Raw genomic sequence first — 18,582 nt, forward strand, 5'->3', positions numbered from 1 at the left:
CAGATGAATCTACCAAAAAAAAAAAAAAAAAAAAAAAAATAGACAATTATTGGGTGTTTGGGAACCATACATTGACCGTTCCTCGGGACACCTAGAAATTTGAATAGACTGCCCGCATTTATACATCACAATTGTGACGTTCTTTCAACTATTAGGAGACTATGAAAAATGAGAGTATTTGCCTTGTTCCTGCTCCATTAGCGAATACCACAAATGTGCCACTCAAATTTGGGCTGAAATCAGCGCCGTTCGCAAGTTCTTCTGAGCATCGTTTTCACCAGATATAGGGGCATTGTACAGTTTGAAAGCAGTAACTGCACCCGCGCCAAAGCAGAAAAGTGGAATGGTGGGACAAGACAATCTGACCGAAATAGTCGGTCATATCTCGACCTCAAGAATCCTTGGAAGTTTATCACTATGATCGCCAAGCTTTAAGGGAAACGTAGGAGAGATTTGGATCGCGGCACATTTCCTGAAAATTGATGGGCAACTGAAAGGCCCAGCTCACAGGACCTTCAATCCCTTTGTCGGGTATCTTCATCCATGGTTCTCAATAGTCACATTCTAGAGTGGAAGGCCGCCCAAAAAGATGAAATATGTTCATGATATAGAAAGCTGCCCAGTCTGTTCTCTTCATCGGTAGGCCACGTCCTACGCGAAAACCTTTGTCTTGCTTCTCAAACAAAAGACACGATCGACCCCAAAGTTGGATTCTGAAATGAATAGATTCTCAAGCGCTTCACAAACGCATGCCTACCAGTGCAAGCTCTAGGCTGGGGGTATGACGGATTGAGAATATAGCGGTATGTTCTATATTGAATGGGACGACCTACACTTTTATTCATCCGCAGACTTGTTCTTTTTCTAGTAAATCGGTCCCGCCCCATGGGCCTTTCTGAGCACCACTCCACGGAAGTAGTCGAAGTCAGATTTATTGTCCCATATCTTCGTTTACAAATGATTTCGACTCGAGTATCAACAAATTAGGAAAGATATCTGTATTTCAGGATGGACCCAGGATTTAGTGACTAAGTTACATACTTGAGCCAGCCATACAATAATACCAAAGTGTTTGTTTATCATAGAGGCAGAACGTGACTACACAAAAAACTCAATAAAGATTGGCTTGACTCTGAATTCTTGAGGAAGAACACGGAAAAATCGATTTTTATTAGCGCTCAAGTTTTACAACCTGACTAATACAAACATGCAGATTTGTGTTTTTTCACCATGAGCCATTATTCATTACTATCAATAAAAAACAGCACGTTTGCATTGGCACCGTCAATTCAACTGCATTTTTCCTTTCCCCAGCCTGAACACGGGAAGTCCTGGTACATCCGTACATCCCTCATCAACGAGGCGCCAATTCTTGTAACTATTAATATGCTACTCAGATTCGGAACCTCATTTTACATAACGCTCACAATGTCTCGTCTCCGCCGGCTAGACCGGGCCATTCTAACTGAAGCTGCAGATATAACACCGCTCGATTCAGAAGATCAGGAACAACTTATAGTACAGCTTGCCAACTACAACGATACATCGCTTCGCCTCTTTTTGAAGGTGCTTGTAGGGTCAATTCTTCTAGAGATCCCTGTTTCGGTGTTTGCAATGAAACACTCGGTTGGCGGGACCCGCCCGGTGGCATTGCTAATCGTATGTCACGTGTTGACACTAGTGAACTGCCTCTACGATTTTAAGCAGCCTTCTGAAACCGCAGCTGCGGGGTCTTTGTGTGCGTATTTGCTGACATTTGATGGACCTCGTTTCAGATCTCTTGTGTTTGTGTCAACGCATATCTTTTCGTTCTATGGCATTCTAGTGTTGAATACGGTAGTACTCATCCAGCTTTTGTGCCGGGTGTACGCGGCACATCGCTTTCAGGCGCTCGATATGTTACTCGTGCTTCCAGTAGTCAATTTAGTTGCTGTGGCCTTGATACGAAAATGGTATCGGGACGTATCGCAGGAGATCCTTGGTCTCCATGGCCTCAAATACAAGTTCAAAACGGCATGATCATGAGGCTAGAAGATTGAAGCTGCGCGTCGGTTGGCTTCAGAAATGACTGGCTGCTAATCCCTTCGTTTCTTACACGGGTTTGTTATTTTCCATGTGCTCACATACCCGATCACTCATCAGGGATCGATAGATCTTCCGAGGCTGATGTGTTCCAGCAGACGTGGTACATAATACGCCTGGTAAAGTTGAACTGTGTAGTAACAGGCACGCGGGCCGCCCGTTAATCCAGGCTTGCTCTCTGCCAGTGCAGGCCGCCCGAATTCGGATGCCGGCGACAAGTCCAAAGGTCCTACTAGAAGTGAAGAAACGGTAGTATCTAAGAGTCCAGACAATGTTACGCACTGATCATTTGGATGATAATTCCCATTCCAATTGATGGGCGTAAATATATGTTAAAGACTTTTCTCTCGCCAGTTGCACAAGGAAACATCGTTCAGAGCACTTGGTCAAATGTCTGGCTAGAACAAACAAGGCAGTCTCGAGTCACACCGAGCGGGGCGATCACCATGTCTTTGGTTTCCGCATCCTCTGCATTTGTCCGCAGCATAGACATGCAAATACAGCCAGCTCGCGGGCTTGCCACAGCCCAGTCTTTGAGAGAGGACGTGCATTCGGATCAAAAGAATGACCAAACTTGACAGTTGTGTACAGGTCGTATTGTTGTCTTTCACCTATTTTCGCAGAGCCTCGGCGCAAATCTGTATGAAGGCATCCGGAGAAGGGTGCACTCCGTCGTAATTGTATGACAACCTTTTTCATGCCTGATCTGCGATCCATATCAAAGTTGAAAACAGCGCATCGCAAGGATAACGTGTTCATGAGAAAGAAGTGTATTTGGGGCTGTTTTTGGGAGTAACATAATGTATTTATAGTTGGAAATTCTCCCCCGATGGCCAGCTTGCCCGGCGGCGGGCCTTACTAGTTTTTCGCGACCTGCAGCTCGTCTACGCACCACCTCCAGTCTCTGTGGTTGCTACTAAGATGTTTCAAAACGTAGCGATGAGATGATGTGGAATTGCGAAATACCTGTGATATGTTGCTCCGCAACAAGCCAATAAAAACGGCCTGGCGAGGCGGAACCAGTAATAGGAAATTTACTGGAGAATTACATAATTCGGGAGATGAGAAAAGCATATTTCGTTTTCCTCCTGCTCATAAAAAATGAAGTGTTTCTATGAAAAAGGAAGCACTAGTAAATGAAAACAAAAACATCTGATCCACTAGTCCGGCTAGAGGAAACTTCGCAATTGCGGAAAGACACCGAAAAAAAAAAACTTCATGATGATTCACCACCGAGGGTGCGCCGACTTCCGGGGGTCCTTGGCCGAGATTATGACAATTAAACTTTGCAAGCCCGAACACCCCACCCTCGAAGCCCAATTCCGGACTTGTGGGGAACAAGCGTTGGGCCTTCCGGGGAGTGCTGGCTTATGTGAATCTCTTATCTTTAACAAACACTTCAAAATGTAAAAAGTTTTTCTTCTCAGAAAAAAAAAAATAGGTCAACTCATCTACGCACATCTTGCGGCTCATTGTTGTCATCTAATCTTCTAGGACATTCTGGTTCATTCGCAACATCCGAAAACGTGCGATTTTTTTTTTCAGACCCGGGTGGAGCTGCACCAGGGCTCTGATCGCATGAGGCCGAAGTGCGGAGAATGGCAGTGAGGGTAATTCAAGTGACGCGTGTTTCATGTGTGTTTCAAGCCCATTATCGTGTTTTCAGATCAAAACCGAAACCATGTGTTTGGGTGAACACCTAATTCGGGCAATCGGCTGCGGCAGAACCTACGAAATTATTATCGAGCATATTCGTCACAATTGGCCGCCCCGTGAGGCACGCGTGCCTGCCGAACAACAAAACAGCCCAAAGCAGAACATCAATAGACAAAAGAGTGGATTCTGGGCCATGATATGCATTTCTTTTCATTTTACACATCTTCCATTAAAAGAACATCCTACCTTCTACTAGCATTATTTTGAACAATACAAATCCACCCAACAAACCAAATTTAGGTTGTTGCCCGGAACACTTGGATTCGTTGCGCAAAGCTTCTTGCAGGCCGGCACGGAAAATTCGAGACACAATTGCGCAACCCCACAAAAAAAAAAGACAGCTCACGGCCACCAGGGTGCATTTGTACGCAACGCGCAATGCGCGTGGCACCCCCGGGTATCGAGTTCCGGGGGCTGCCGAGTCCGGTCGAGCCCGCAATTTGCGCACATGGTTGCCCCCGGTTCTCCCTCGATTACTCACTTCTAGATCTTCTATAAATAAGAACGTGGCACGGTATTGATATATAACCACGCCGCCCGTCTGCTCTTCCCAGCCTGGTAAATTTTTCAATCCTCAAAAACTTTTTTTTCTACTCCAACAGAAAACTTTTTTCCCGCTATAACTCAGCGCTTTCTCTCGGCTTTAACTCTACAGCCGTGTTTGGAAAAAAAAGCAACCTTCGCCACTGGCAACTTTCCCTTGCAAGAGCCGTCATTCTAAACTTCATCACATTTTCAAAAAAATAAACAAAATGGACTCTGACGCCTTCAACTCCTACTGTATCACCTGTGATCAGTTATGCAGTGAAAACACCGTTTACTGTTCACAAGCTTGCAAAGAGCAAGATGAGCAGCAGTCTAGTTCGATTCTTCAGTCTGTCAACGCTGATATTGCATCGCCCTTGCTCACACCTTCATTGTACCAGCAAAATCAATATTTTCCTCTGGCTGAATCCATCGGGTCTCCTTTGCTACTACCCACCAGCCTCCGCAGCGAAGCCAACATGGCTGATTTTTCTTTGAACTACTCCATTAGCCAGCCCTTGTCCCAAAACAAGGTCATATCCTCCACCTCCCAGAACTACCGCTTGTGGTTGAGCGGCATGTGAAGGTGGATGGGTCACAAAAGAAAAGTTATACGAAAAAATTATTCAGTTCAAGTAAAAGCGGAAAAAACACAAAAAAAGATGTTCAGTTTTTAACGAAAAAAGGCGACTAGTCGCCACGGGCAATCACTCAGATACGCCGCCAGCATAAAAAGGTAAAAAAATGGGTTTTACAGGTAAATAGGGTTTAATAGAATACCAAAAAGATTATTTCTTAGATTGCGCTTGTAGGCTTTTGGGGCTGCTGGCTGATCCTCTGGCAACACGTGATGTTGCTCAGACGGGCGTATTATGGCGCCATGCGACGCCCTATTTTCTCTCTTTCCTTTTTGCACGTTCGCTGTAACCGCATATCCATTTACTGCAGGCACCTCGAATGTTCTAGATTGTCTAGATTATGCTGCACGCGGGTGTGCACACAGAAGACCCAGCCCCACGTTGCTCATGCTGGCGGCGCGAGTTCCGAGGGTGTTGCGATCGACCCGAATCGGGGAAGGCCCGGATTTAGCAATGCTAGCGTTGCGCACCTCCAGTTCCGGGGTGGTTGCTCGCGCTGGCTGAACCCCAACCCCAACATCCAACTCAGAGATACCTGCAAACCAGAGCCACACACCCAGACACCAACAACCCTAATTCTGAAAACAGAAACTACAAACAATAACCCAACACTCTTGGCTTTGTGCGGGTGTGCGTTCGCACCACCACATCGACACCATCGGAGCCCCATATGCTTAACCCCTCTGTAGCACGCCCCTTTAAAATAAGCCCCTGTGCCCCTATGAAATCTGCCCCTATGAAATCTGCCCCTATGAAATCTGCCCCTAATTGTATTTCCCCACAGCCTGCCCCTTCCAACTGGTGAATGGGCGGCTAGCCTAGCTGAGGCCCCATGGCACTTTCTTGTTTTGAGCCTTGTTCTCGCTTGCACAATATGATACGCGCAAATTGGGGCCTTTTTTTCCACGCCCAAATTACCAGAATTGGTGGAAACGTGGGCGTGGCCCCAAGGCAGGGCTGCGTGGGCTTAGGGCTAGGGCCAGGGCCGCAGCGCTGCCACGGGGCCTAGGCGCAAATTGCGCAGTGCGGCGTTCCATGCCACGGGGCCCGCAATTCGCCAGTGGCCCCCAATTAGCACGCTCTGTTCCTGTGCACTTCGGGCGAGGGCTGGCCACTAAATTCGTAAATAAGCTTTGATGAAATGTCTGGGGATCACGTGGCGCCTGGACCCAAGAGGAAACCGGCCCGTGCAGACCACGGGGACTCACGTGATGAACTGGCCTGCTGGAGTCGATGGCCAAGTGGCCGCTGCGCGGATATTTCGCAGCCAGCGAGCCCCGCACCCAAACAGAGCCTTGGATTGATGTCACGCTTCTGTACTTGTTGTGACAGGCCTGAAAAAATGGGAAATTTTGATGAGCACTGGATAGCATCCCAGCACATGTGATTTTGCCGGACACGGCTTTCAACGGCTTTTGCGTGACTTTCTCGTCCCCACCTCATCGCACCGCTCAAAGATGTCTGCTCGCTCAATCGTGCCAGTGATTCTCCAAGGTGCTTCAGATTTGATGGGCGTGGTCGTATTGGATTTGTTAATGAAAAGACGTGCCGATGAAATGTGCCAGTGTTTTGCTGGGGAGATCTCGTCGGGCAGACGATGATGCACTTTCTGTGCCAGGGCCATTTGAGGGGTCCTTTCTAGAGGGGTCTCCTAAAACGAACACCAACTAGCATACCGACTGGGTTATGCCCAAAAAAGCGCAGGAAAAGGTTTGTCACACTTTTAGTGCCAGGAGCAAGCGTCTGCCTTGGAACGAAAAGCTATCGTATCACTAAAAAACCACCGTGTCATTTTCTAGTCCAGACTTGATGCTTCTGTTCCATAAAGCCTACCAGGTGAGAGTCCTCCATCCATGCTGTCATCGCTGTGGGCGTTGGGTTAAGCTTCCCACCATGCGCATTCAAGGACAAGATTTCGAAACTCAATGCCGACCAGACGTGCACTGGTCCATCTCTTAGCGCCGACCCCGTGAGTGTTTTTTTAATCTGCTCATTTAATCTGAAGTTTGTTTCGTTCGATACTCATTTATCTTGACGGACATCTATTAAGCGGCCTTCGCGGACGCATATCAGCTTAGATTAGCGCGACTGCTGTGCTTCATAAACAGAGGGCCGGGAGGGTTTTGAGCAATATTTCAACAAAATCATCGAGTTGCTCGTATAAAGTTACTCGCTCAAATAATCCAACGCTTTGATTTGTTTTCTTGTCGTGGCTGAAAGAAAGGAACTTCTTCCGGTGACGCCAATTCTCGTGCCGCGCACGCCCCTCGGGCACGCGAAAAATTCACCAAGCTCAAGGCACGATTTTCCATCTCCAAACCTACTAAACACACAAAAATGTTTGGTGCGTTCAAATCGACGCTTGCCGCCCAGGGAGGCTACCTTTGGAAGAAGGCCCCCCGGCTTTCCATGCCCCAGAAATCCCGGTTGAAGCAGCGCATGAGGCTCGTGGACCAGAACATCGATGTCTTGTACCAGTCCTTGAAGGCGGCCGGCGAGGAGACCACCAACTGCAAGAAAATCGACGCCCTCTACTTCAACTTGCCTAGGGAGAAAGACATGGTGGCTCGGGACAAGTACACGACTTTCGACAAGAAGGTCAAGGGATACAGAAAGTCCGTGCACTTGGTGCCAAAATGGACCAGGACCACCTTCCGGGAAAACCCAAAATACTTTTAGCTGTTCCGTCGTGTTATGCTCTTGCCTTGGGGCGTGCTGCTCTTGTGTTTTGGGGGCTTTTGCGGCATGTGTGGCCCTTTGCACGTGTAAATAGTCATCTCTTCATACCTACTGAATAACCACGAATATTCGATCTGTCTCATGCAGCAGCACAGAAAATTCCCTCGGGCGATCTGCCGGGGTGTCGAGCCAAGTTTGAAGTGCTAGTGATTGTAGGACTTTGCGATGATTGCGGCTGCTGGAAGACAAGTATGTTATGGTCCATCCGACTTTGGTTATCGCCGAAGCAAAGGGCAAAGCGGCACAGATGCTTGGCTGTTCCCAGTGTACCCGAGGTCAGAGACCGGCCTGACTCAAGGCGCTATTTTGCCCTTGAACTGCTAACCCGCAAACATGAAAACCTGAAAACCTGCTAACCTGCTAACCCGCAAACATGCAAATCTGAAACCTGGAAATCTAAAACCTGAAAACCTGAAAACCTGAAAACCCGCAAATCTGCCTGGAAGGATAAAGGCCCTTCTCTAGTCCTCTGCGTTGTTCCCAATTTCATCCCAAATGTAGTTGCTGATGAAGTAGTCCAGGAACTTGGGATCCACGTCAAGCGTCTTGGGCGGCGCACTCGAGTTTTCACTGAACATCACGATTTTGTCGTTGCCGCCCGCGCCGGCGTCCTCGATGTGGATGCCGAGTTTCTTGAAAAGCATGATTCGCATCGTGGCCAGGCTCACGTTGGTGGCGGCATTGGTGGCCAACGCTGCGGCCCTCTGTTCCAAGATCTCCGCCTCACGTTGCGCCAACTCCCTTTCGGCAGCACGCGCCTGCATTAGTGCGCTCTCGATCTCCGTGAGCTGCTTGGCCAACGAGATCTTCTTGTTGTCCAAACTGGCCGTTTGCTGGTGGATTATGCTGAGAGCATCGGGTTTTTGCGCGTCCTCGCCGGCGCTGTGCTTGGGGAGGTGGAGCCGCTCGAAAACCTCGTCCGTGGGCTGCTTGAGCACGTCGGTTTGTGCAAGGATGGACCGGAGCTCGTTTTCGAGCGCCGAAACGGCAGCTTGCATGCGATTCTCCTCGTTTTTCCACGCCGCGCTGAGGCCTTGCGCCAGCTCATTGAACCTGCCGATGCAGGCCACGTCCGGCTGCGTTTCGAAGTTTTCGACGGCCTGGCTGATGAGCTTTTCGGGCGGTTCATCGAGCATGGCCGCGTCCGTTTGCAGTGGTGGCGTCTGGCGGGTAGTAGCACGAGCGATGTGCCAAAAAACAGGGCGTGTGAATGTCGAGATCCAGCTCGATAGGGTGTGTTTTTTTTGGTGTGTCTTTTGGGGGTTTTGGGGGTTTTTGCGTGGTTTTTGCGATGTTTTTGTGTGGTTTTGGGGTGTGGTTTTGGAATGATGTACTAGCGTTGGTGCGTCTGATGTGTTTTGAGCCTCGCGCGCGTTCCAGAAATAGGGCCGCGCGGCCCCGCGTTGGATCTTCCTATATATTAGCCACTGTGAAAGGCCCGAGATCTGGGTGGGCAGTGTATATTTTGCGAGTTTGGGAGTCGAATATCTGTTTGTGAAAGCATGGCGAAGAAAATTGGGGGTGTCTTTGTGTTTGTGGAACCTTGTGGATGAACAGGTCGGGGGTAGTATATGGCTGGATCTTGCGCTTATAGGGCGGGGCCCTGGCCGGCCAAGAAGTGGGGCCAAGCCGCACCGCGGCCCCGGGCCAAATAATGAATCACCATTGAATTCTGAATTCTATATATTTATATAAATGTCTATTTAAAATAGTTCAAGGAGTCTTATCTGTTGAATTATTGATGATCGAAGGCCGGAAGAGTCTGGGACATCTCGAGGCAGAAAACAATAGTGACAAAGTAGTGGTGGGCCGTTGAAAGCAGGAGGTCTTCCAACAGTAGGATTCACAAGAAATACTACTAGTCCATCACATTGGGGCACGGCTTCAAATACAGGATTCATTAGACATCAAGTATTGGTAAGACGCCGAGTCAGTTGAAACAAAATGCCAAATGCCAAACAAAAAAGACCACGCCGGGTACAAGCAGACATCAGACACCAATAGAGTCAGACCACATCAAATACTAGGGACGGCACATTGGTAGACGAATTTCAGGATCGTCAAATACTAGTAGAGTCCAACTAGTAGAGTAAGAAACTAGTAGAGTCAAAAAATAGTGGATATTGAATAGTAGTAGACTTCCAATATTTTCAAGGCGTTAGATACTAGTAGTAGACGCCAAGTACTAGTAGAGTCAAATACTAGTAGAGTCAAATACTAGTAGAGTCAAATACTAGTAGAGTCAAATATTAGTAGAGTTGAATACTAGTAGAGTTGAATAATAGTGGATATCAAATAGTGGTAGACTTCCAAGTCAAATACTAGCACACTTTAGATACTAGCACACGACAAATACGATTCACGTCAAATACTAGTAGTCATATACTAGCACACGTCAAAGATCAGCAAGACTTCAAATACTAGTAGATATCAAGTACTGGTAGACATCAAGTACTGGTAGACATCAAGTACTGGTAGATGTTAAGTACTGGTAGACACCAAGTACTGGTAGATATCAAGCACTGGTGGACTTTCAATATTTGCAAGGCATTAAATACTAGTAGTAGACACCAGATACTAGTATAGTCGAATACTAATAGAGTCAAATACTAGTAGGGTCAAATACTAGTGGATATCAAATAGTAGTAGACTTCCAAGTCAAATACTAGCACATAATAAATAGAAGTAGAGTCAAATACTAGTACATGTCACACGTCAAATACTATCACACTCAAAGATCAGTAAGACTTCAAATACTAGTAGATATCAAGCACTAGTAGATATCAAGCACTAGTAGATATCAAGCACTAGTAGATATCAAGCACTGGTGGACTTCCAATATTTGCAAGGCGCCAAATCCCAGTAGTCGAATACCAGCATAAAACACCAATACACACCAAACCATCACCGAAAACTACACAATCAACCCGACACCATACACCTCCAGGCATCACATAGTTACACCAACCAGCTCTCAAACACCGGGCGTGGCCAGCCGCGGGTCACGTGCGCCGGCCGCCAGAAAAAATGCCGATCGGCCCGCGCCTTCGTCTCCACCCGCCCCTCCAAACTCTACCCATACAATACCCCATTGGTTTGCAAGAAACCTCCCACACAACCATGAGTAAGCAGCCCTACGACAACAGGGATCTTCCCACAAACCCCAACTTGCCCGTTTGGGTGCTCACGCCGAAAGAGGAGCAGGTGTGTTTCGAGCGCTGGCGGAAAAAGACGTTTGAGCGCTGTGACGACCTCATCAAGGCGTACGTGGCATGCTCCAACAGCTACGAAAGTCCCATCGAGGCCATGGCAAAGTGCGAGGGAATCAACAAGGCCCAGTTGGGCTGCGTGGCAAAGTACCAGACCATGGAGTATTTGGACCAGGAGCGCGATATCTTGATTGCAGACAAAAAAATCAAGCAGAAAATATACCGGGAGCGGTTGGCGGCGGCGCGTGCCGAGGCCAGCAAAACCGGCGCGGATGCCGCTTGAGCGGCGCCGGCTGAAGTCGGACATTTGGAGTTGGCGGGCTGCGTTGTGTGGGCTGGGCTCGGCATCATATCAGGCTGCGTGGCCGGAGCATGTAAATAGAATATCGAGGAATCAGCGGGTTCCACTTAGAATCCCGAGGCCTGCTTTCGTGGGGCTCCGTGTCTCGCTGTGGCACTTTTGGAAAGAAAGATTCTGATGTGTGGCTGCAATGGGTGGGATTTGGCGTATCCACAGCTGCGGGTCGAACCTCGAATCTTGTGCCGGGCAGCATTGCAGATTTATGCTTGCATAGATGCTATGTTGGCCGGTATTGATGGGCTCATGGAGCCGGACCGGGTGGGGAAATGCGGGCTGGGGTTCATAGACCATTTGAGGGTGGCAGGCTCGGTAGTATAATTGAAAGACAAGGAAATACCCAGCTGATGGTACACCTCATGGAGAAACACGTGTCGGATGTTATTCCCAAGTACATGGGATACGCGTATGATGGTATTCCCAAATACATGGGATACGTGTCTGATGGTATACCCAAATACATGGGACACACCCGATCGTACGGTCCAATAAACTGGCCAACGCCATCTCAGTCAGATTCCATTTCCCAGTGGTCTTTGTATCCCCATCATTCGGTGTCGTTCTCCCACCTCATTGTCTGGCAACACGGGCTTCTTCCTCCAATGCCTGTGATGTCGTCCCAATGCATGTGACTCTGCACAAGCTCGATCCATTGCACTAAATCAGACCATTCTCGCAATCTGCATCTTGGGGTTTCCAAGGCGAATTTCATGCGACCTGGACGGTCGGGCCTAAATCCGGTATAGCCTCGAGCGACACTCCCAGTCACCCGCCAAAACCCAAATCTCTAAAAGAACGTGGCACATCATCTCTTCCATCCATGCAGTCTCTTTTGGGGTCTTTTTGCAAAAGGGAACTACAGAATACACCAAGCATACAACTGTCCTCTGATCCCTTATCTCTCTACCACACGTGCTCCGGCCGTAGCTCCAACTTCTACAGTCCAATCAGCAAGCCGCGTCTTTTTTCTTCTCAATTCTCGTCTTCCGAAGCCGATTCAGTGTGTGTGTCGCCAATCATCTGGTTGCCAAAAACCTGGTGGCTGGCCATAAATAAGGCCCCATGCATCATGCCTAGCAGTTGCATCAGCTCATGTTGATAACACGCATCCTTCACCAAAGAGTCCAAAGAAGATAGATTCGAATGAAGCACTGCCGCCTGCTCACTGAGCTGGCTCAACTGCTCGTTTTTCTTATCTTGTAGAGACATGCGGTGAAGAAGGAAAGCTGTTCTGGTTCAAGATTATAATGTTCTTGCTGGTGTACGGGTGTCAATCACGAGAGCCTGGAAATGTTTCGAATGAATGGGTGGATGTCCCGACATAAATAGCTATTGCGGATGTCTCGATGGATGGCTATGGTAGACAATTTGATATACAAATGAAAAATATACAAGTGAAAATGTGGAATGAAGGTAGGTGTGTTTTATGTTGGGAAGGCGGATTATGAAGTCATTCGCTATTCTCGTTGATGTTGTGCGCGTCAGATTGTTCATTATGCGATACTCCGTATTGAATTCTCTTCTGATCATCTAGCTTCAGTATCTATATTGGGATTATTGATCTTGTTTGGTGGCCATCCAGATGTCTTCACATAATTTTTACGAAATAGCATGGGGCTCCTATGATATGGTCCAGAGGCGAGAGTCGTTAGCGTCCGTTTCTTGTGATTGTGATTGGATCGGTCCAAAGCAAAAAAGTGGCCCTAAATTATAGGTTGACGTTGACTTTATAAAAGCGTATATAGAAAAATACGAGGTGTATTGGCATGGGAAGTATCTGGAAAGTGCCGAGCCTTGAGATGTTTGTGTGATTTTATATCCACATGAATGCAGCTGAGGAAAATTTGCAGTCTATTTCTAATTGACATCACAATCCATTGCCTGTTGCATTAATCTTTGCGTGTGTTTATCTGAATCAAGCATTAAGGGGTCCAACAAGACGGATTGGAAATCATCTTGGGCATGAACGAGCATTCCACCCATACAGCCTTGTTCCTTCAAGCCAAACCTCCATTAAAATGCCTCCTTCATTTCAACTGTTAACATGGTTGGATCTATTGCTTTGTAACTCATGAATGGACTCTCTTTGTCTGTAGTTATAAATCAGTGACTTGTAGTTATTACATTGGATAAAGTTTGAAGCAACACTACACTCGGTGAAAGCTTAGGACAGAATATCAGGAGTACGAGCACGCTTCTCCAGGCTTTGACTTAATTCAAACTGGCCACCACCGAATGATACCCAATAAATAATATTTTTGTTTCGATCAAGTACAAGGTCTCACCCGACTATTTGACATTTTGACTAAAAGGTGTGGACGAAAAGCTTGATATAGTGCTAGATATACGGAGTGCCCTACAATATTATTCTCGCACAGGCTGTTTCGATTCCCTCCCCCGCATAAGAGCTGCTGAAAGATCCATCTCTCTAAAATCCACGATTGTTTCTCGGCTGTCATTTCCTTGGCATAAAAGGTGATTTTAGAAAGTTGCGTTGGCTGTAGAAGATAATTTCTGATGTGTATTGGGCATTTGTAGGGTGTAGCTGGAATGTTGGAGTTTAAACCAATGGTTGAATCTTGAGTTTCGTCGGTCCTGGAATTTCTTAGCCAATGAGATGTTTTTCAACAGTTTAAAAATGTTCTTCAGTCATAGGATTTTTCAGTTGGTGATGTATCCTTCAGTCATGAGGTTTTTCAATTATTCTGGAGTCATCAAATATTCCTCAATTTCTTCGCAGAGCAGATCTCTGGGAACCACAGATATATATGACCCTAATTCAGGTCGAAAGACTTACGCCTATTGGTTTAGATTGCCATGTACTTCTTGAGGCACAGATTTATGAGTTCTCAGTATGCAACACTACGAAAAAGGCACGATACCAATTGCTTGGTAAGGGCCGTCTCTCTCTGCTGCACGGGCGTGGGGCCCAAATTTCCATATTTCTTACATCAAAACAATCACGAAGTATAATGTGTTCCCTTGAGATAGGCAGGGCCGCTTGCTAATGGTATGGGGATGGGTCGCACATTTGCATCCAAGGGCCCAAATTCTCGACATCCGCAAAACAGAGGAGGAAGAACAATAGGCAAATAAGTAATTAGCGATAAATGAATATAGAGCCAATGAATACAAGAGTAGCTGGCTACGAGAAAACTGAGCACAAGGTTAAACGAATACAAGGTTAAACGAATACAAGAACGAACAGATACAAGAACAAACAAATACAAGAACAAATAAATACAAGAACAAATAAATACAAGAACGAACAGATACAAGAACAAACAAATACAAGAACAAATAAATACAAGAACAAATAAATACAAGAACGAACAGATACAAGAACAAACAAATACAAGAACAAACCAAGAACAAACGAATACAAAAACAAATAAATACAAGAACAAACAAATACAAGAACAAACAAATACAAGAACAAACTAATACAAGAACAAACTAATACAAGAACAAAATACACGAGACATAAACAAAGTATTATTCGAACACATGATACAACAAGTACATTAAATCAACACAACAAACCATACAACAAAAAATACATCAAAAAATACATCAAAAAATACATCAAAAAATACATCAAAAAATACATCAAAAATACATCAAAAATACATCAAAAAATACATCAAAAAATACATCAAAAAATACATCAAAAAATACATCAAAAAATACATCAAACGAATACATCAAAAAATACATCAAACGAATACATCAAACGAATCAACGAATCGTCTATTCATGAATATTCATATTTCCCCCCTCACATTTATATCCGCCTCTCCATTTATTCTGCAAGCTAGAACATGAGCCTTTCCCACTTCCCTCCGCCGCCCCACGGTTCGCCCAGCTTCCGGAAACCCGCGGCCACTTCAAAACGCGGCCCCGATCCTGGCCCCGATCCTGGCCCCGAACATGTCTCACTTTAAGAATCGCGCCCCCATATACATGCACGTTCTTTTCCGCAGGTCCAGGGCCAGCTTCCCCGGAAAAAAAATATATATGAACTACTGCCTTCTCATTGATTTTCGGATATCCACGCCCACCCCTAATCCACCACAGGCGCCCCGCTGACCAGAATCATTTTTGCCAGCACCTACTTCTCTCTTCCTTGGCCCGGCCTTTTTTTTCCCCTACTTAGCTCATTTGTTTTTGTGTCCGCACGCCCCTCCTTGCCGCTAAGCGCTGGGCTTTTTTGGATGCCCCCCCTGGATTCAAAATGCCGCCCAGTCCCCAGCCAAATCTCCCAGGCTCTACGCAAACACCCCGGGGCACCCCGCAGGCCGCCAGGGACACAAAAATGCCGGCCGCCCCTGAGACCCCGGCGAATCCCGGGCGCCTAGCCCCCGCCACTGCTATGCCCGGGTCGCCACCCGGGCGCTACACGCCCAAACAGGCGCCGCCGGTGGCCATGACCCCGCTCCACAAACCGGGGATCTTGCCCGCGCCGGTGGGCAGTGCGGCACACAAATACGCCAAGATCCAGCCCGCCATAGCGATCAAGCCGAAGCCCGGCGCGCCGCCGGGCGCCGCCCTGGGGCCGCTGAAATCCTCCTTCAACCCGCGCTACAACCCGTTGTCCTCGCCGCTGCCGGCTCTTGTGTGCGACGAGCTGCCGGCGGCAAGCATCAACACCCTGAAAAAGTGGGTCTTGCCCCCCAGGCCTCGCCCGGGCAGGAAGCCGCTGTGCGTGCAGGGGGCACCGAACCCTGGCGCCCCAGCGTCCCTGGATGACGACCGCAAGGGCCTGGCCCACAAGAAACACAGGCTCCTGAAAGTCGCCGCCAGGCTGCTGCCGCCAGCGTCAACTCGCAACAGTCTCCACAGCGCGGTCCACGCCGTGCCCATGTCCGTCTCCGGCTCCGCCGCGTCTGCGGGCTCTGCCTCCACCGCCACAGAAGCCAGGCGTTTTGTTGCGGCCAGGCTGAGATCCATGACGCCGGCGGCCTCTGGCTCAGGCGCCCACGCGTCCACACCGGCCAAACAGCGTGAACTCCTCGGTATTCTGAGACCCAACGGTGAGCCAAGCGTGCCCGCTGCGTCCCTGCTGGCAGTGCCGCCCAAGCGCGTGGCTGAGCTCCAGTCCACGTACCTTGCCAAGTTGAAGGAACAGGAACTAGTGCAGAACTACATCGATATCCTCACCAACCAGATCAAGGAGCTCCGGTTCGTGCAAAGCGGCGTGATCACGTTCGATGCGCTAAACTCGAGTCCCTCCGCCAGGCCCCGGGCGCAGTCGCCTCCGCCTCCGGACCAGCTTGACCACATCAACAACGTGCGGGATCTAGACGCGTTCTTGGCTCACTTGACGACCCAATCAAACGTCATACACAGTGTCACCAAGAAGTTTGTTGGCGACTCCCTGAAAGAGGGCACGCGTGTGCAGCTGCAGATCAAACACTATTTGGACCTTAAAGCAAACCATCCAGGCTCTCAGTCGCCCTTTGTCAGCGTCAACTCCAAGGACTCCAGAGGCCCGGAACCCGAGAATCTCGCCTATTCTCCCTCGACCGCTTTTTTTGAGCCACTTGCAACAGAGGAGCCCAACACCGAACTCCCTGCTTTTCTGGATGGGGTCCACTCAATTGCACTGTTTGGAGATGACAAGCCAAGCTCTTTTTTCACGTCAGGGTTTCTACGGCCTTCGAACGTGGACGTGTTTGAACATGAAGACGGGCTCGTCAACGTAGATATCATAAACGAGCAGGATCCATTCTCTGGCAGCATGGGATCTACAGACAAAAAGAAGCTGAGTTTTTCGGCGGAGGGTGAAGCAGACACTCTGAACAGCGCGCAGGACTACAAGCCGCTAAACGCTAAGGGACCCAAGAAGATTAGATGTGGTTTTTGTGGTGTAGAGGCGCCGTGTCTCTGTTTCGATGCGGACAGTGTATTTGGGGAGAAGTGACAACAATGCAGCTCCGGCGCCATCAAGTGGAGTTGCATGTGGGGAAAATGAGTCTTGCTGGTAAAGCCCTGCCCACTGGAACTTCGCAAGCTGGGTTGACATTCCCGTTGAAGAAAACAGATACAGCGCCTTTGAGAGACATACTACCGCAGGAGGAGTCTACGCGTGCTTCAGCGTCAATATCATTCAATTGGATAAATGCTCTAGTACTTACATAAAAACGTTTCCGTTGCACGCCCGCCCACGGGTGTCAGTGCTCGCCAATCACCAGAAGATCATCCAGGAGCCCAATGCAGCAGTGGCAGCGACAACAGCATAGCCAGTTCTGTTCACGCCCGAGATGGTCAATTCCTTGCCGAAATCCCAAACAAGATGTCTGACTCCGTTGAGCGAGTGGAAAACAAAGGGGAAGGACATGGCGGCCTTGGCAGCCAACTTGGCGGCAAAAGGCAAGCCGGCAAATGCCGACACAAGCACCGCAGAGTCGAAAGGAATGCTGAGAAGCGAGGTGGCGGCGTAGCCGCAAGTCAAGGCGTAAAAAGCGCCGGCCATGGCCACACCGGTGATTCTGTTCAATCCCGACAAAACCATGGTGATTTGGGGCGTGTAGATGGTCAAGTGGGGGGACACGGGACGGTTTTTACGCTGGTTCACAAGGAGCTCTTGCTCTTGGTCATGTGACACCTTCACGGTGGACGTGGAGGAGGCTCTGACGGCGCTGAAAGCGGCGCTTCTGAGTGGGAATCTTGCGAGAGCTGGAATGTTAGTAAAGTCTGGGATAATGAGGTGGGTGGGGCAAGTGCTGGAGTGGCATTTGCAGGCCATGGCCATTTTTGCACACGGGACTTCAGGGCGTCCTTAAAGATCGAGTTTTCTGTTTGCTGATTTTCCCTTTTTTTTTGTTGCTTGGCCAGGCTTGCAAGATATGCATTTGAACACGCTATCCTTTTTGGATGTTCATTTGGGCGGGACCGGGCCTGGAATCAAGAAAACGTAAGGCGCCCCGGCGGTTATGCACTTTGTTGATGACAAGCAGGCAGGCGGCATTTTTCATTGCTGCTAGTAATCCGCAGTTTGCGTGTCATCACGGCAATATGTGGGCCTAACGAAAAAACGGCCAAGTCCCGTTGTCTGGGTCAATGTTCTACGTGTGGCGGCTCGTTTCAAATTCCTGGTTCATGGAAGAATCCGGTGGAAGAAGAGTCTGCCTAACCGCTCCCAAGATCAGGGATGCAGCGATGGCGTGCCCCGGCACTTGCATCCGCATCTAAAAAAAGAAATTACGTACGTCTCAAGCCAACACGGGAAAGCATTTTGGAAGATCGATAGTTGTGGAGGGAAAGGCAAAAGGCGAAATGCAGATTTAAGTGAGGGTGGTGCTAGCGAGGTGAA

General features: G+C 48.3%; 9 protein-coding genes across 9 annotated transcripts; 5 read left to right on the forward strand and 4 right to left on the reverse strand.

Annotated features, from left to right (window-relative positions):
* The first annotated feature begins 1,059 nt into the window (after nt 1-1,059).
* On the forward strand, nt 1,060-2,290 carry METBIDRAFT_99350 (uncharacterized protein). Its single transcript, XM_018859493.1, has 2 exons — nt 1,060-2,234; nt 2,273-2,290. The coding sequence occupies exon 1, from the start codon at nt 1,231-1,233 to the stop codon at nt 2,017-2,019; it is 789 nt and encodes a 262-aa protein (XP_018713607.1). The 5' UTR covers nt 1,060-1,230; the 3' UTR covers nt 2,020-2,234; nt 2,273-2,290.
* A 2,260-nt stretch (nt 2,291-4,550) lies between these two features.
* METBIDRAFT_35559 (uncharacterized protein) lies at nt 4,551-4,907 on the forward strand (the record flags this gene model as incomplete). Its single annotated transcript, XM_018856625.1, has 1 exon — nt 4,551-4,907. The coding sequence occupies one exon, from the start codon at nt 4,551-4,553 to the stop codon at nt 4,905-4,907; it is 357 nt and encodes a 118-aa protein (XP_018713608.1).
* A 1,027-nt stretch (nt 4,908-5,934) lies between these two features.
* Nucleotides 5,935-6,585, reverse strand: METBIDRAFT_9434 (uncharacterized protein; the record flags this gene model as incomplete). The annotated part of the gene is made up of 3 exons (XM_018859388.1): nt 5,935-6,075; nt 6,170-6,295; nt 6,400-6,585. 3 exons carry the CDS (start codon nt 6,583-6,585, stop codon nt 5,935-5,937), a joined length of 453 nt encoding a protein of 150 aa, XP_018713609.1.
* Nucleotides 6,586-7,298: 713 nt separating this feature from the next.
* METBIDRAFT_9435 (mitochondrial 54S ribosomal protein mL60) lies at nt 7,299-7,640 on the forward strand (the record flags this gene model as incomplete). Its single annotated transcript, XM_018859389.1, has 1 exon — nt 7,299-7,640. The coding sequence occupies one exon, from the start codon at nt 7,299-7,301 to the stop codon at nt 7,638-7,640; it is 342 nt and encodes a 113-aa protein (XP_018713610.1).
* Nucleotides 7,641-8,161: 521 nt separating this feature from the next.
* METBIDRAFT_9436 (kinetochore-associated Ndc80 complex subunit) lies at nt 8,162-8,836 on the reverse strand (the record flags this gene model as incomplete). Its single annotated transcript, XM_018859390.1, has 1 exon — nt 8,162-8,836. The coding sequence occupies one exon, from the start codon at nt 8,834-8,836 to the stop codon at nt 8,162-8,164; it is 675 nt and encodes a 224-aa protein (XP_018713611.1).
* Nucleotides 8,837-10,820: 1,984 nt separating this feature from the next.
* METBIDRAFT_35582 (uncharacterized protein) lies at nt 10,821-11,192 on the forward strand (the record flags this gene model as incomplete). The annotated part of the gene is made up of 1 exon (XM_018856629.1): nt 10,821-11,192. One exon carries the CDS (start codon nt 10,821-10,823, stop codon nt 11,190-11,192), a length of 372 nt encoding a protein of 123 aa, XP_018713612.1.
* A 1,047-nt stretch (nt 11,193-12,239) lies between these two features.
* On the reverse strand, nt 12,240-12,476 carry METBIDRAFT_37307 (uncharacterized protein; the record flags this gene model as incomplete). The annotated part of the gene is made up of 1 exon (XM_018856856.1): nt 12,240-12,476. One exon carries the CDS (start codon nt 12,474-12,476, stop codon nt 12,240-12,242), a length of 237 nt encoding a protein of 78 aa, XP_018713613.1.
* Nucleotides 12,477-15,501: 3,025 nt separating this feature from the next.
* On the forward strand, nt 15,502-17,190 carry HAP42 (Hap42p; the record flags this gene model as incomplete). Its single annotated transcript, XM_018859391.1, has 1 exon — nt 15,502-17,190. One exon carries the CDS (start codon nt 15,502-15,504, stop codon nt 17,188-17,190), a length of 1,689 nt encoding a protein of 562 aa, XP_018713614.1.
* Nucleotides 17,006-18,541, reverse strand: METBIDRAFT_29661 (succinate dehydrogenase cytochrome b subunit SDH3). The gene is made up of 2 exons (XM_018855454.1): nt 18,479-18,541; nt 17,006-17,945 (listed from the first exon to the last, which is right to left on the reverse strand). Exons 1-2 carry the CDS (start codon nt 18,501-18,503, stop codon nt 17,455-17,457), a joined length of 516 nt encoding a protein of 171 aa, XP_018713615.1. The 5' UTR covers nt 18,504-18,541; the 3' UTR covers nt 17,006-17,454.
* Between the last annotated feature and the right edge of the window lie 41 nt (nt 18,542-18,582).

The sequence above is a fragment of the Metschnikowia bicuspidata genome (assembly GCF_001664035.1).
Source record: "Metschnikowia bicuspidata var. bicuspidata NRRL YB-4993 chromosome Unknown METBIscaffold_1, whole genome shotgun sequence".
Lineage (NCBI taxonomy): Eukaryota > Fungi > Ascomycota > Pichiomycetes > Serinales > Metschnikowiaceae > Metschnikowia > Metschnikowia bicuspidata.